General features: G+C 52.8%; 2 protein-coding genes across 2 annotated transcripts in view; one reads left to right on the forward strand and one right to left on the reverse strand.

Moving 5' to 3' along the window:
* RNF123 (ring finger protein 123) overlaps positions 1-17,223 on the forward strand; it is a 47,447-nt gene that overhangs the window by 25,994 nt on the left and 4,230 nt on the right. The window contains exons 31-35 of the mRNA XM_008632138.2: positions 6,632-6,771; positions 6,922-7,120; positions 7,626-7,637; positions 8,587-8,640; positions 8,809-8,893. Coding sequence (XP_008630360.1) covers positions 6,632-6,771; positions 6,922-7,120; positions 7,626-7,637; positions 8,587-8,640; positions 8,809-8,893 — 490 coding nt within the window. The remainder of the gene's footprint in view (positions 1-6,631; positions 6,772-6,921; positions 7,121-7,625; positions 7,638-8,586; positions 8,641-8,808; positions 8,894-17,223) is intronic.
* AMIGO3 (adhesion molecule with Ig like domain 3) overlaps positions 15,891-17,223 on the reverse strand; it is a 3,784-nt gene continuing 2,451 nt past the window's right edge. Inside the window, 1 exon segment of the mRNA XM_017732327.1 lies at positions 15,891-17,223. This exon segment is cut by the window's right edge and continues 21 nt beyond it. Coding sequence (XP_017587816.1) covers positions 16,793-17,223 — 431 coding nt within the window. The 3' untranslated portion in view covers positions 15,891-16,792.

Genomic DNA, 17,223 nt, shown 5'->3' on the forward strand with positions numbered 1-17,223 from the left:
GAGCCTGGCAGAGCCTGTCCTGCCTTTGGCACTACATTTTGGTTCTCAGCACTGTCACTGGGATGAGGGGTTTCTCAGCTCTAGTGTGGCTGAGGAAGATGTGGGGAGGAGAAGTTGCCTTTCTTGAGCTGAAGAGTATGTCCCCAGCTTTACCTCCACAGGTTCTGGGCCTGTATGGATACATTCCTGATCCCCCTCTGCTGTAGAAAAGGCTTTGTGCCAGACTTCGCTTCTGGAGAGCTGCACAGGGATGGGGGACAGAAGGGCAGGTGGCACATGGAGGTGTATGCTGAGCCCCATCCAGGAAGCTGCCTGTCTGTTCTAACAGCACTCTTGTTCTCTTTTCTCTCTCCTGCTCTTGGTGCCCAGGAGATCTCTCTGTTGCTAGTTTCCAGAGTAAGTTTGTTGTGTGACCCTCTCTTGTCTGGTGGAGTAGCTTTAGAGAGCTCCCTGCTTCCCCTCTTCTGCCTAGAGAGACCCTTCTTTGTAGGCAGGGAGCTTCACAAATGAGTGTTTTCATCAGTTCCATCCCTGCGAGAAGCCGGGGGGGCTGTGCCCATGTGTCAGTGTCTGAGGCTGCATCATGGACTTGCTCTTGCACCTGTTTTGCCAGGGTTACCTCTGGGGTCAGAGCCCTGCTGGAGGCTGTGCCAGCCTTGGGTTCCTCTCATCCTTGGAGGCCGATGGAGAAGCCCTGGCACACATCCAGGAGGGACCTTGTGGCTGTCTCCCCTCACCCTCCTACTGCACAACCAAGATATGGAGTGGCTATCACCAGTCCTGTGGGGTGGTAATCGAGCTCGCCCCATCCCGGGGAGCTCTGGGGCAGGAACAGTTCCTCAGCTGTTGAGGCCTTGCTCCACACATCGTGTGGCTCCGCACAGTCTGAGCCCGGAGTGGGCCGTGCTGGCTATTGGGGACTTACTCTTGGGAGGGCTATTTTAAGGCTCAGCCAAATCAATAATGAATGCTGATTTAATTGAAGAGGGACAGGGGACTCAGAGGTGTCCTTGAGATGCTGCCCAGAGAAGGAGGAGGAGATGACCCCCCCTCCCCTTCACACCCATCTGTCTTCACCTTGTTGCAATTTGAGCACGGCAGAGACAATGGGACAAACTGCTAAGGAAATCCCCATTTGTCTGGGTCTGCTGCTGCAGGCCAGTCTGAATGTGGGCAAATGCCTCTTCTCTGGTGCTCCAGCTTTGTCCTGCTTTTGGGATGCTTCCTTGGAAGACTCTGCACAGGTGGGGAAGGTTTGCTCGTGCTGCCTCACAACATCCATGAATCACACAGAGCACAGAGCACCTGGTCTCCGCTGCCTTTTGCCTGTGCTCACTGCAGGTGAGCAGTGGATGCTGCTGCCTGGCTTAGCCCAAGAGGGGCAGAGGCTCAGAGAGGCCATTTGTGTCCCTGCTTGTTCCCAGAGTTACTCCTCAGCTCCCGTGCAAGCAGAGCTCTGCCTCAGTTTGGCTCCTGAGAGCAGATGGGGCTGCGTTCAGAGCTGAGGTAGTTGTGCTCAGTGGGTGCCGCAGGGACCTGTTTTGCTTTCACCATGGCTTGTAGGCAAGGCCAGGTGCTGTCCTGGCACGCACAGCAGGAGCAGCAGCAGTGGCTCCATGCTGGGCCCAGCCTGGCTTGGAAAAGCAAGAGCTGCAGGGTGGCTTCATGTTGTATCACAGGGCTCCTCTGCCCCAGGCCTTCTGCCCATGCACCCATCAGGTGGTAGAGGGAGCGTAGGTGGGACCATGAGATAATCGAGCTGAGATGTTGTGCAACATGGGCCAGAGAGTTCACCCACATCCCCTTCCCAAATTGCCTAAGCTAAAGAGAACTTTCAGGAGGAGATCCCGCCTTGATCTGACAACACCAAAAGCATCAACTGGTAGTAGCTGAACTGTCTGAGCCCTTCGGATGGTGATTGCTTGTCCTCAGAAGTCCATCACTTATGATTCCTGATGGAAATCACAGAATCATAGAATGGTTTGGGTTGGAAGAAACCTTAATGCTCATATTGTTCCAACCCCTTGCCATGGGTAGGGATGCTTTCCACTAGATCAGGTTGCTTCAAGCCCCATCCAACCTGGCTTTAAACTTTCCAGGGATGGGGCATCCATAACTTCTCTGGGCAACCTGTGCCAGGGCCTCACCACCCTCACAGTAAAGAATTTTTTCCTGATATCTAATCTAAACCTGCTGTCTCTCATGAGAATGAAACCATTCCTTCATACCTAACCTCACCTTCTGTCTTCTACTGCTGCTGCTCTGCCTTTTTCTGCTTTACAGTATTTTATTCTTCAGAAGCACTTGTGTACCAGGGTAAACTCATTTCTTGGTCTTTTTCAGTGGTAAAATACGCGTGGCCTCTGTGCCTTATTCAGAAGGGGTTTTGCTTTTCTGAGCCCTGTGGGGTGTTCACCCTCGCCATGTTTTTAGCAGCCCCAGAGGTTTTGGTGTCATGCTGGTGGGAACCCTCCCTGATGTGCTGGTCATGGAGCCAGAACTTGCATTAGCTGGTTTGCCAGGGCTTTGCTTTGGAGGCACATATGGATCCCAGGAGCACTGGGCCATTCTAATGCCTCACACTCAGCCTTATGGATGTCTCATCCCCCAAATGCTGCCTGCTTTCCTTCTGCCTCGCCCTGCAGCCTTCCTTTTGGTTCTCTCTAAATGCATCTCTGAATGGGCACACTGACATGGATTCACAGATACATCTGGATCCTTTCAAAAACTCAGATTAGTGTTGGGTGGAGCTGCTTTGCTTCTGAATCTGGTCCATTTGGGGTTTTCCCCTTCTGTGCTCAAGCTCTACTGTAAATGCTGCTGTGTCCAGAGACCCCCTCGGGCTGCTGACCAAGAAGTCTCACAATTAGCCCTCTTATAAATCTTGCTGGGTCATTAGCAAACTATAAAAGTACATAATTACCTTCCTGTAATGAAAGTGTGTGACCCTCCTTCTTTACCATTATCTAGTAGGAGCACTTATTGAAGGCTTCCACTTCGCCTGCTTTATTAATTTTTAACTCTCTCTAATAATGGGCTTCTGCTACTGTTAGACTTTCTGCCATTACTACTTCTATTAAATAATCCTGCTATATTTTTTTCCTATAGTTGAAAAAACTTCATATTACCATGGTCAGTCGAGGATGGTTTTTATGTCTTCTCCATCTATTACCCCTTTTCTCCTTGTTTTTGCCTACCACTGGCTATGTTTGATTAGGTTCACTTTACCTCTTACATTTTAACTTAACTGTCTTTGCTTCATCATGCTCTCAGTGGCCCTTTTAACCCAGGTGTTTGCTGGAGCCCTGGAGCTTTCTGGCTCCCTAATAATCTTCTTAAAGAGCTCTGTTTTTATTCACTGGTTCCCCTACCTAGATTTTCTTTTCCTCTATTTTGTTTATATTTTTGCAGGGAAGTTTTTGTTGTGGAAACATTGGATGTATCTATAACCCCTTGGTTCCACGCTCTGTCACCCACATTAAATGTATTGAGGTCAGAATTTCTGGCCTTGAAAAACTGCCAATTTCTGTTCCAGTGACTGATGTTTATCTGTCATAACGAAGGCTAAGCCAAGATTGAGTGGCTTTTGTATTAGGGAGGTACAAATTTTAGAAGCATTAATGACTTACTAGTTCCAGCATCAAGAAAGTAACCCCATCACTAGTATCCACAGACTCCCTGTGAAGTGACATCCCTGCCTACAGTGGCACATAAGGGATGTGTCATTGCCCAGGAGGGCAGTGGTAACTGACGTGGGTGGGAATGTCCCAGCAAAGGTGAACATACTGCAAATAAAGATGAACACAGCACCAGGACTGGGTTTTGGATACCAGTAATGATTACCTCACCTGGGAATTCATGCAAGGGATGAAGATGGTTTTGTTGTATTCCAGGGCTTGCACCTTATGTTGCTTTCAAAGAGTAGCAGTGATCGCAGGATCTTTGGATTCAGAATCCTCTTGGGATCAACAAAAGCCAAGGAAATCACTATTTCTTGGTGTTAGCTTTAAAACCTTCAATAAACCTATTTACCTGTGGAGAGGGTTGACAAAAGTTTTTAAGTCATAGTCTGGCACAGTCTGCCAGCAGCAGGGAAAGCATTTAAGAACCCAGAATTGTAGGTTTGGAGCAAACTCACACCACTCATTGAAAAAAGACCATGAGGAGATAGTCATTGGCTAAAAATCAGGATAAAGCAAGTTATTACAAGCATAGGAGTGTCCTTCAAAAAACCAAAGCTGCCTTCAAATGAGGTAAACTCTGGCTGGGCAGTTCATCCTGAGGTCTGTCCTGACTTGCAACATTGGTAAAAGAGGCTTTGGCAAGAGACCAGCTGGACAACATGCAGAGCTCTTCCATGAGGAGTGGTGATCCCTGCCTAGAACTGCTTTGGTACTTAAAGGCTGGAAAGGGAGTAATACATCAGCAGTTTTAGTAAAAAGCAGTTTCTACACACTGAAGGGAGGCTGGGGAAAAGAAGGCACAAAGAACTTAACGCTGCAAAAAGACCTTCAAATTCTGAATGACTGGGAGAATGTCATGGATGGAATTCAGCGTCACCAAGTGTAGAGTGGTGAAGTAAGAGTGTGCTGTGCCCCTTCATCCATCACTGACAGAGAAGACAAGGTGTGCTCCAGCATTGACTCCTGGGCTTCTCCATTTGTGCCTCAGGACAAAATTCAGGTTCTTGAGGGTTATCCTTGAACTGGCATCCTATTGTAATCTTTTAGAGAAGAGCAGCTTGGTGTGCAGTCCAAGGAACAACTTACACAGCAGGAATTATGAGGAAAGCAAAACAGAACAAAACCAAAACCACATTATGCCTTTGTGCAAATCTGCCATGCAGTTGTGGTTTGGATGCTGCATGTGCTTCTGATTCCACCTCTGCAAAGAAAACCTGGAAGAGATGTTGGGCTTCAGGAAGGGCTGGTGAAAGGGACAAAGATGGGACAGTTTCAGTGTGAGAAACTGCACTAGCTTGGGCTGATCCTGTTTAAAAGACTGTTGTGAAGGTCTGGAATCACAGCTAGCTGGAGGAAGTGACTGGAGAGGAGAATCTTGCTGTCTCTACCACCAGAAGGAAGGGGTTGCAGAGAATAAATATTAACAAATAAAGCGAGTAGTAGCCAAGCGCCAATCCAAATTCCTCCTGCTACACACAGCTGAACTGTGGAATGTTGCTCTGGGACACGTTTAATGCTAAAGGCTTATACAGTGTCAGAGGACACTGGGCAAGAAATCCCCAGAGGACCAATAAATATGTAAAAAGGATGTCTGGCTTGGCCAGTCCCTGAGGCACGTGTAGCCCGAAGGCTGGGGTGGGACTAGGACATCAAAGACATTTGTTTTGATGAAACCCCTCCCAAAAATGAGCTTTTAGGCAGGATCAAAGCCAGGGCACCAGCCTGCCTGGGGTGATTATGCACTGTGAGATTCAGCTCATGTCCTCCATAATAACAGAAGTTCATTGCACTTGCTAGTGGGTATTCACAGAATAATTTATCCTGTTCCCATTTCAGATGATGGTCTCCTGTCATCTGTCTCTGGCTTTACTAATCCCAGCTAACAATCTGCCTGTAGTTACGCCTTGCTTCTTGATCCCTAGGGATGTGATGGAAGTTGTCTTGTGTCTGCTTTGCCCATGCTGGCCCTTCGAGTAGGCTGCAACCCCAGAGAACTTCTGCAGTCGCAGCACAGCTTGTTCCTCTGGGCATGGCAGTCCTGGTGCTGCCAGAGTTTCCACCTGCTCTTTCTAATAGCTTCTAGTGGAGGAAAATGTAGGTAGATTGGGGTTTTTCCCAATAGCTGGTAAATCTGTTCAAGCTTTTTCTTTCCAAGTCCTGAATTTTGGGTTGAACTCCAGTACCCTTCCCTTGTAGTACTGAATGTTTTGTGAGCCTCTTGCAGACAGTGGGGTCCTTCTGCTGGTGAGAAGCATCTGTCCCTTTTGTGCCCCCTTCCTTTCTCTGCCCATCCATGGGGGCTGGTGTCCCACACAGCCCTGACTGTGTTTTCCAGCTGCTGGGTCTGACCTCATCTGTAATCTTGATAGTGAGGAAGCCCAGAAATGCCATGTAACCAAGGGGATGTGTCTGTGCTCGGGTTGAACCTGTCTGGGGAGTGTGGGCAGCTCTGCCTGAGGGCAGAACCAGCCTCAGCTCCATACAGAAGCCTCTCGGGGTGGGATTTACTGGATACCTTCCTCTCCAGATGCAGGCAGATGGGCACAGCCATGTGAGGCCAGGGTGGCTGTGCTGGCTCTGGGCAGCTGGTGCCACACTGGTATCAGGAGCAATTAGTGCTGAGCTGACCATGGGCCTCTGCAGAGCTGAGCAGGAGGGATGCTGAGCTGCAGGGCAGTGCTCCTGTACACGTGGGCAGCAGCGAGCATGGAGGGCTCTTCCCTGTTTAATTCAGGCTGGCATTGCAAAGAAGTGCTTGGAGGCCCAACAGGAGCAGTCGCTGCTCAGAACAGTCCTTGTGCCAGCTCCCAGTGCCCTGCTGTCTCTGCTTACTCTAAGGCACAAGCCAACATTTCCCAAGCCCAGGACTGGTCTCTCAGCCTGCCCTTGCCCCTCACTCCTGGCTGCCCTGGGACCAGGCCACTGAAGCTGTCACTGTCTGGTTTCAGAGCCGTGTCCATCCACCTTGCTGCAGCGGCACATGGCAGACCTGCTCCGCAGCGACCGCGACCTGGCCCCCAGCTTCCTCAACAGTGTCCTGAACCAGCTGAACTGGGCGTTCTCTGAGTTCATCGGCATGATTCAGGAGGTGGGTGTGCACCAGAGCTGTGGGATGCGGCACTCAGTGGGTGCTGTGTCCTGCACGCAGCAAGGCTCAAGGCACAACTCACTGAGCTGGGGGTCGCGGCTCTCCTTTTGGGAAGGGGCACCTTTTTAAGCTGTCTCCATTGCCTGGCAGATCCAGCAGGCAGCAGAGCGCCTGGAGAGGAACTTTGTGGACAGCCGCCAGCTGAAGGTGTGTGCCACCTGCTTTGACCTGTCAGTGAGTCTGCTCAGGGTGCTGGAAATGACCGTCACGCTGGCGCCGGAGATCTTCCTCGACTGGAATCGCCCGTCGTCAGAGCTGCTGCTTCGGAGGCTTGCCCAGGTATCATCCTGTGTGAAGAAACAGCATCTGGAGGGCTTCCCTCTGCCCTCTCTCCAGATGTGTGGTGAACTGGGGGCTCCTGCTGCAAGTGCTTTAGTACCTAGAGCTGCTGTGGAACAAGTGGTGCTCCCTAAAATCTTTACACATCAACTGCTCCCCTCCTTTGCAACTGGTCTGGTCACAGCTGATTCCTACCTCTACTGGGAGGGAGGGGGACAGCTGCTTAAATCTTCTTTATGAGGGGCCAGTAAATGCTGAATTCTCCTGTGACAAGCAGTGTCATGAAGTCTGGCGAGGAGGTGTGGTACATCTGGGTTAGGAGCTCTGGAGAGCATAGCTGGTTTCACAGGGCACGCACTCCAGTGTTTGGGCAGGCATCTTGGTCCTTTATCCCTCAGTCCTAGAACGTGGTAAAAAATGTCTCCATTTTCCTGCCACAGTGACTGGGACAGCCCCATTCCAACTCACAACATCCCTTAGTCTCCAGTAAATTAGTTTCTTCTCTAAAGCATGAGCAATCCTGGAAAGCGCTGAGGGCAGGCTGCCCTCGTACAAGCTGGACTGGTGGAGAGCAGTCAGATGTACATTAGCAGTACCCCAAAGGCTGAGACTCAGGGCTCTGAGCAGATGAAACAAAGCAAGGGGTAGTGGGATCTGATACCATAATCATGAGGGAAGTGCTCAGCTGGGTGAGGAGGAGAGTGAGGGGCCCTTAGCAGGTGACGTAGGCAAGCTGGGGAACGTGCAGCAGAGAGTGGAGTGCTGCAGCTTCCTCCTTGCTGTCTGGTGCTGTTGTGAAGCCGTGCCCCACCACTGACCATGCCCACAGAGGGGTGCTGTGTTCTGCTGTTGTGCATTGGGACGCCAGGAAGAGGGATGCTGCATTTGAGAGATGGTGCTCAGCTTGCAGCGGTTATGTCAGGCCTGGAGCGGTCCCCATTCCTCCCACTGGGGGGTTGGGTGAGAGCTAATGGTGGCTAATTAAGTGTCTTCACAGCTGATTCCACCTCTGCAGATTGCTCTCTGCACTCACCCTGTGCTTCAGAGCTGGTAGGCCTATCCTGCTGCGAGCTCCAGGCAGGGCAGGACCTGGACTGTGCTTCACCCTGCTGACATTGCTTTTGCCCACAGCTGCCAGCTCACTCTTCACAGGCTGTGGCTGTTGGGGGACTGTACCTTCTCCTTGCCAGGAGCTTTTATCTGCAGAAGTAGCTTGGCTTCTGTAGGTGGGAATTCAGATTTAGATGGAAGGCACTGACATTCAGGTGTCTTTACCACAGAGTGACCCTTCCCTGGGTGGTTTTGGTCTGGTACAACCACTGTGTGTGGTACCACTCCTTCCATGCCAGGGCCAAGCTAGGTGTGTGTTGTGAGCCTCCCTCTGTGCATCCACCAGCTCTCAGGCACTGAGCCTGAACTGTAAGGACATGCTGCCCCAAAGCTCTTTGGATGCTGCTCACAGGAAGGCCCATCCAGGACATAAAGCTGAAAGGAACTTGTTTGACAGAGTGGTCAACCTCCGTCTGCCGGGTGAGTCCACTCTCCACGGAAAACGTGCTGGGAGCATGCCCTTGGGAAGGGAGGGATGGCTTGTACCAAAGGGCAGTGCAGAGCTGCATGGGATCAGACCTCAGACCTGCCCTGCTCTGCCTGTCACACAGTGGCAGAAGCTCTTACCTTTCTCTTTTGCTTCCATAGGGCTGGAGAGCGTGGACCATTACCCAATCCTGGTGGCTGTGACAGGGATACTGGTCCGGCTGCTGGTGGACACTGATGTTCAGGGGTGAGCGGCTTTTGCCTTCCAAAGCACGGGCTATCTATGTGTGGCACTGCTCTGGGTGCTACAGTGGGGCCATGGGAGGTGTTGCAGGAGCAGCATGGGGTGTGGGGACTAAAGCGAGGTGAAGCTGATGTGTGTGCAGCAGGCAGAAACCAAAGAGCCACATTCCCTGGAGAAGCTGCATCCCAGTGCTACTGCTGGGTGCAAAGCCCCTTGCTGTGGTGGTGGAAAACCCTTGTGAGAGGTGGCTGTGAGATGTTGTACTGAGAGCACGTGTACTCCTTCCTCCTTGGGATGGGGTCTGGCACTGTGTGACAGGACAGCTGCTGTTGGAAGTTGTGGGTGCTGCGTGTGATGGAGCTGTGCTGGTGTGGTGACACACACAAAGTGCTGCAGCACACAGTGATGGCTGGAAGGAAGCTCATTGAAGCTCCTTCACCCTGGACTCCTCTCAGGAATGCATCAGAATGTGTGCAGAGCTCTCTGGCTGCCCAGACAGGTGCCACAAAGGTGAGACAAGTCTTCTCCAGTCACTTGGGTGATGCTGATTTTAAGATGAAACAAATCTTGTCTTTATGGTAGCCAGTTATTCAGAGAGGCAGCACTGGGGGAGTGATGTGGCTGGACAAAGCCACAGCTTTGTGTGTCTGTGTCTGCTTGTACCGAGTCCTGCAAAATAGACTTGTGCTGACACTGAAGCCCTGCCTTTGCTGTCTCCCAGTGTCATATGCAGGTGCCTTGCCTGGTCACTGTGTGCTGTAGGACTGCTGTAGGACTGTAGGAGATGGGGCTCTTCTGTCTGTGCTGTAGATCCTGCTTTTTTCATGTCCGGAGAACACAATAGTCTCTGGCTTTGCAGAGAGCAGAGTCCCATCTGGCCGAGCGGCTCAGCCCTGCAGCCAGTCTTTCAGCTTCTTCTCTCAAGGACTCAAAGATATACACAAATATATCTAATTATAACCTGCCTCCTGTGGCTGGTGCACCAGTCTCACAGCCCCCAGTGTGACAGTGCCAAAACCTGGGCCCAAGGTCATTGATCAGTGGCCTTTCTGGGCTGTGAACAGAGGTGGATTTTGCTCACCCCCAGAACCTTGCTCCATGGAAAGGGCAAACATCATGAATTTGATGCCACAACTAGACACTTCTTCCTGAAGGGAAGGGGGAGGTGATAAAACAGTTCCCTGTCATGCCAGGATGAGAAGTCCTTCCCTGCCTGTCTCTCCCTTGAACAGCTCTCCCAGGCCAGGTCACTTGTCAGGTCAAAATGGAGAAAGGTTGTCCCTCAGTTTATCAAACTCCAAAGAGTGCTGGGGAGATGGTATCAGTCACATCCTTCCTAGGCTGCAGGGAGTCCTGGGGAGACAGAAAGCTTCCAGACTCTGTCCTTTCCCTGAAAAGCCCGTTGTGCTTTGGGTTTGTGAATTCCAGGCAGCCAGTGTCATCACCAAGTGGCACTGTCCCCTGTGTGCCAACAGCATCCTTCATGCCTTGGGCTGCACCATTACAAACCAGAGGCACTGTGCTCTAGGGAAGTGGCAAGTCTCTGATGTTCAAGGGCTTTGTAGTCATTTCCCTGAGCACTGGAAAGGAGAAATAAATGCAAAATAGTAGAATGATGCATGAAAAGCATCGTGTCCTTAAGGTGGACCTAACTGAGCGGGAGAAGCAGAAGGCGGAATAGGAGGAAGCCCAGGTAAAAATATCCATAAACCAGAATTCTTCTGCGTGATTTTGCAAAGCCGTGCACTAAACCTGAGGTTTGATACGTCAGTGATCTATAAAAGGCAAGCAAATGTTGCAGGGGAGCCATTGAGGTCAATCAAGACAAAAGAACCAAGGGAGGTGGCTTGGAGACCCTGCACTGCTGCCTGAGCAGAGGGGGTGGCAGAGATCAAAGGCAGAGTATGTCATGGGGAAGGGAGAACTGAGCCCCCACCCTCTTGGCAGTGCTCTGAATTGAGGACTGGGTGTTGCACCCCACTCACAGAGTGCTTCTGCTCCGTGCAGCCACATGGAGCAGTGGCAAACAGAGATGGGATGGAGAAAACCAGCAGGTGTGAGAGGAACCACTGGGGCTTTTCTGCTGCCTGCATTCCTCAAGGGCTCAGGCCTGGTTTCGTGCTCTGTCCAAGGCAGCATCACCACAGGGTGCTGAAACCTGGAGGTGCAGTCACCCAAAACCCAGAGAGATGGTGCGTATCAACAATGGCTGGCCCAGAGCACACCATTGGGAAGCATCTGTCTCCAGGTGAATAAGAGGAATGGAACGGGAGAATTCAAACCTTCCTCGGGTCTGTACACTCCCATGGGAGATGATTGCCATGGCTGAAGAGATTTAAAGGGTCCTGTATGTAACCAGGCTCTCCAGAGCAGACCTGTTTATGTGAACTCATGTGTAGACAGCTTTTCTTTTTCCTTTCTCCCTCTCAGTGCAGCAAGCAGGATAACAGGACAGGCTTTTGTCCTTCCCCAGAAGGACTCTGCCTGGGCAGTGCTGAAAGCTTGTAGAAATCTCTTCCAGGTCCCATTTGGTAACTCCCAGATTGCCAGAAATCATTAGCAGAGAGATTTTCCAACCCACATTTGCATGTAGGAGCATCCCTGTTGGAATTACCAGGGACAGGGCGACCCTGGCTGGTTCCCTGTGAGGAGGCTGTGCCCCAGAGAAGGAGGACAGGGACAGGACCTTGGGAGACTTCCTTGGTTTGGCTGTGTTTTTTCTGGTTGCCTCTAACCCAGCAAGCAGACGCTGTGCCAGGCACTTGGTTGGAAGGTGCTGCAAACATCTGGGCCATAGGGAGCAGGCTCATCTGGTAGTGAAGGAATGAAGTCCTGTTTATGGGGTGAGAACATTGCAGTGGGAAAGGAAGTAAGTAAGTAAGTAGAGCCAGAGCCCTGCCAACTCATCCAGTTGTGTTACCAGGCTGCAATCAGATGCCTCAGTTGATCCATCTTTTGCTGTAGTCCCTGGATGGAGCAGGCTGTGCTTTTGAGAGAGCAGAGGTGCATTTCCTTGCTGGGTCAAGCAGGACAGGCTGGTGCTGCTCATGGTGAGCCAAAGCTTCAGTGCCTCCTCCCAGCCCTTGGGTCTGAGAGCTGTTGGGCAGCACTGGGGAGTCTCAGGGGCTGGCAGGGCCGAGGGCAGGGATGTCCCTTTGCTCCCTCTGCCAGCCTTAATGACTGAGCAGGGAGGAGAGGGAAGGCAGGATCTGCCAGGCTGAGCCAGGAGCTGGGCTGAATCCATGCCACAGACCCTGGCTGTCTTCAGGCAATATCATCCTCCCGTTTGTCGGCTTGCTAAATAATTGAGCAGATTTTCTATTAAGCCTCTATCAGAGTGAGCTAATGGAGCGGCGTTGGCCAGAGCTGGTGTCAGGATCCTGGCGAGAGCGAGTGGCAGGGGAAGGGGTGAGGCCCAGAGGTGAGGCTGTGGTCGCCTGTGTGTGCAGGCATGCTGTAATCAGGACGGGCTTTGTGGGAAGTGAGTGGCCATCCCAGAGTGGAGATGAGCTGTGTTCTGTCAGGGCAGGGCCACTGCTCTGCTCCTTGGGCTTCCCCCGTACTCCCTCCATCCCTTCAGAGGCAGGGAGGTGATGCTGTCGGGGTGAGGAGAGGGCTGGGGCACATGCAAGGAGCCAGTGAACCAATCTGTACAGGACAAGTCCTAAAGAACCTTCAAGGTGCTTCTCCCAAGGACTTCTGCATGAAGGACAGAGAGGACAGAAGGAAAAGCACTGTGCTCACCGGGAACATGGTGGTACCAGCCATCAGAGCACAGAACGGGGATCCTGGACCAGAAACAACCATGCTGAGCCAGTGGGATGCTGAACAGGAGCCGGTGGGACCTGCCAGAAGCAGCACTGAGCTGGTGTGATGTTGGGATATTTCTGTCTGGATCTCTGGACTCTTCTCCTTTGCAAACTACAGATGGGAGCAGAGAGATGGGCTGGGAGGAGACAAAGAGGTGCCCAGGGCAGAAGTAATGTACTGGTGAGCAGAAGGGTGAGGAGGCACAAGACTGGGTGGAAGAGGAAGGCTAAGAAGACTGCTCAGTTGCTAAATGAACAAATGCTAAATCCCCAGGGTTTTGGGATGACCTCCGCTTGAAAGATCAGAAGATCCCAGCCTGCAGGTTCCTAAACAGCCTGGCCACCCACCTGTGTGCTCGAGTGCTGCTGGAACCCTGAGGGCTTGGCTGCTCCTGTGGACATGGTAGTTTTCTGCATAGTTCCAATAAAACTTTGTAGTTACTGATCCCTTAAACACTAATGCTCTCTCAACAGTGTTGGTGAGCAGGTTGTGGTGGAAGGAGGGGCAGGAGTAGACATTTCATGGACCAGTCTAAAGGAGTCCTTGGTACCTCACTCTAAAGACTCAGAAAATGGGTGGTACTCCAGTTTTGCAGTGTGTAACATCGGGGTGAGTGTGAGCCAGAGCACGGAAGAATTATTAGCTCTGGCCTAGGTTTTGTGGTTGAAAAAGGACTGTGGTCAGTGTTTTTACAAGCTGCCAGCTGCAAGTGCTGCATCCTGAGTGATGGGACTGCCAGGGCTGGGCTCTTGCAGCCCCTCTGGGCTGTCAGGCACATGCTGGGAGGCTGGAGCAGGCCTTGTGCTGGTCAGCACCAGGCTTTGCTGATTTGAGCTCTCTGGAAAACTGTGAGCATCATAAGGAAAGGATCCAGGCCCCCGCCGTGTTCATCATGTGTTCATCCTTGGTGACAGGAGGACAGGATGGGACTGAGATTCACTGCACCCTTGTTGTCCTAGCTGAGGTGTGAGGTGCCAGGGGAGACAGGAGTCAGTGTTGGACACTGGTCCCCAAAGCTGGTCCTTACCCCAAAGCTGGTCCTTATCCCTGCACACACTGGCACAGGTCCCTGTGTGCCAGGGCCACCAAGCTTTGTGCTGACCCATTACTTTACCCTGCAGAGTCAAGGAGCAGGAGGGAGGTGTGGCACGGAGCCAGGGGTGTAATGGTAGAGATGGCTGCCAAGAGAGGACAGTGTATTCCTTGGGGAACATCCATTAGGTTTCCCAACTCCTGCCTGTCAGAGAGGCTTTGCTCCTGTCTGTTCTTCCTTGCTGAGATGTTCTGCCTTTCAGGCTGCCTAATGAACTGCTTCGACAGTCCAAACCGCCTTCCAGTGCTCATTTGGATCAGCAATGTGGTGTGGGATCCTTTCTGAGCATCAGGAATGTGTGAAAAGCAGCAGCAGGACTTTCCTGGGTAAAGGCAGTGGGATCCCTTGAGGGCAGCACGGATACAAACCTGAGAGAGCAAGCCTCAGCTTTCCTGCAGAGATAGGAGAATTGCAGCCAGCCTAGAAGAACTCTCCTGGGCTTTTTCAGGCTGGTGTGGCCCTGAAAAAGCCCCTGGGAGCTTTTCTGACACTCCCTGAGCTTTCCCCAAGCTTCAGTCATTATCCTCAGCGGAGGATGCCAGTTTGCAGGAGCACTAATGCCTGGGAAGCTGGTGTTGGCAGTGGAGAAGGGGAAGATGTTCAAGGAGACAGACAAGGATGGTAAGGCAATAAGGGGTGGGTAACACCCACTCCTGGTGCTGAGGCCCAGAGCAGCACTTTGTCTTTCCTTCTGGAGGAAGATGTGGTGCTTAGATATGGCACATGCTCTGGCATGGGCTTTGCACTGTCTCAGCAGATCAGGTCACACTTGGATCAGTGCCCTTGACTGGTTTGGGCCTGGGTGCAGTCAGCTGCATCTCTTCTCTTTCCCAGACATTCCCAGGTCAAATTCAAACCTTCCTTCCCATGTCGTCCCTGCCTGGGTGCAAGGCCAGGGGTGATGGCAGCACCTCAGCTCCACCCTCAAGGTGCCACTCACCTCTGTGTCTGACGCACCCCATCACCCCCTGGCAGCCCCCGGTGTGGCCGGCACGGCGTCCTGGGCCCATCAGGACACTGTGCTAACGTGAGGTGACAGGGCCAGCGGTGGCGGGTGTGGGGAGCGAGGGCACAGGCCAGCGGGGCCTGTCACTGCGCATCCGTCACCTCCGCCAGCCGCGGGCCACAGATCGCACGGAGCTGTGCAAGGTCACTGTAAGGAGTGGCGCTGGGAGGCCGGGCTGGCTCAGGAGAGCTGCTCTCCCAAACACTCTCCCCTCCTTGGATGGCGTGGGGGGTTGGTTTTAGCAATTTATTTGGGGGTAAAGTCGAGTTTTTGCTGGGATAAAAGCGGCTTGTTTCCTGGCCGAAGAAGTCGAAGGATGTGTGCTAATGTGGTCCCAATGCCACAGGGTTTTACCCTCCCACCAGTCACAGGGCTGCCAGCAGCTCTTGGGACCAGGGTGCTCAGCCGTGGGAGGGGCTGCAGGTCTCAGAAGGATCCTGGTCCCAGTGGTGGCTGAGCTGTGCTCCTGGGCACAGGGTAGCCCCAGCCTCTCCTGTGCTGTATGTGATGGCCACATGCTCCTGCTCCAGCTGTGGATGGGATGGGGGTGACTGGCAGATGGATAGGATACCCTTATCCATCTGTGGGATCAGACAGGTATTTTGGAGGGGGCAGAACCACTCCCTGTTTCAGTAAGAGGCAAGGGTGGATGCCAGGGAAGGCAGTGCAGGTGACACGAGTGGGGGGGCTCCATCTGCAGGGAGCACCAGGACTAAGCCAAAAGCAGGGCCAATCCCATCCCTAGCAGTGCCTTTCCCCTGTGTCTAAACCCTGCTTGTTCCTTTCAGGGTCTCGACATGCCCTCGTGTCAGTTGGTGCTGCTCCTTCCCCAGCACCGAAGAATCATTTTGGGGTCCTGCCCTCCCAAGGACAAACCACTGGCCACCAGCACATTTAACCCCCTTGCCAAGGCCACCTGAAGGCCATTTGATGGGAACAGAGGCTGCCAATCCAGTGCAGATTGCCTGGCTCTGTGTGCTGGGCCTGCAGGAATTCAGGGCTCCCTCAGATCTCAGCCTCCCACCGCTGTGTCCGTGAGCTGCGGGGTGGCTACACACTGCTGCAAGGGCAAGGAGACACTCAGCCCAGTGTGAGCTTAAAAAAATAGGCATTTTTATTCCAATGGAACTAGAGAATTACGACCCAGGAGAGGGGAGGATTACTCACATTTATCGATAGGCTGATTAGGTTACTGCCTAAATAGCTGTGCTTGAGCAGCGCGTGTCCGCCTCAAGGAGAAGCAGCGAAGGAGCGCGTGGTGCATCGGAGACCTCAGTGTCCTTGGTGGCACGGAGAGCTCTGAGCAATGCGGGCTGGGGCGCTGTGTCTCGTCACCTAATCCTGCTTTGACGATTTACAGCTTCTCGGGAAGCAAAAGCTTGTAAGGTTTGCTTGGCTGCATGGCTGGTCAGGCGCTGAGCTCCATCCCTCCTGCGTGGCCATGTTTGGGGAGAGGGTGTGTACCCCCCACATGTGATGGGGTCACAGTCCCCTGCTCCCAGCCATGGCATATTGATGGGGACCGCCATGGGCTGGGAGAGGATGGTGGCATCACCATTCTTGAGGGTCCTGGCATGAGCCAGGACAGTGTCCCACTTGTCACAGCTATCCCTTGACCTGGTCTGTGGTAGTGGTGTCAGGTTGGGCATCTCATGCCTGGGGATATGGCAGACCCCCAGCTCTGGTGTTACATTAGGGAGGGTGGGTGCCCAAATGAAGGAGCGTTTCTCCAGCATGCTGGGTTCATCAGCGTTACCCTTGTGCTAACACGGCCATTGCCAGTGGATTATGCAGGGTGCTTTTGCTGGGCACCAATGTGCCCATGGCCCAGAACCCACCAGGAGCCCATGGCTGAAGCGGTTGTGGGTGATGTCAATCACTCCCGTGGGTCGTGGTCAAGCCAGGAATTCAGGATGCCCAATAATCCTGTTCTAGCAGTGATGGAGGAGACCAGCTCTTGGGAGGCCTCAGATCTGCTCCCAGCTCTCTCCCACTAAGACACAATGGGGGTGTCAGAAAAGACAGAGCTGATGGACTCTGAGTCTGACTTGAGCTGCAGGACCTTGAGGTGTTTGGGGTCAGGGAAGTCCTCGCCGAGGGCCAGGCGGATCTTGCCGTTCTGTGTCTCCCTGATGGGCTCAAGGAAGACAACATGTTTGTTGGCACTGGCCTTGCGGTTTGGCCCATCGGTGGCAGGAGGAGTGGTGCTGAGGATGGAGGACTGGGCGCTGCACTCCTGCGGGGGGCTGAGCGGGGCCGGCTTCTTGCAGCAGCCCAGGCAGCGGCATGGCGTGAGGTACAAGTAGATGATCACCAGCAGCAGGCTCACAATGCAGCCCAGCAGGGTTGTGAGGCCAGTGCTGAAGGTCTCCTCAGCTGGCTTGGGGTAGAGGACGGTCACATTGAACTCGCACATCCTGCTGA

This window comes from Corvus brachyrhynchos, unplaced genomic scaffold (genome assembly GCF_000691975.1).
Source record: "Corvus brachyrhynchos isolate BGI_N302 unplaced genomic scaffold, ASM69197v1 scaffold4, whole genome shotgun sequence".
Classification (NCBI taxonomy): Eukaryota; Metazoa; Chordata; class Aves; order Passeriformes; family Corvidae; genus Corvus; species Corvus brachyrhynchos.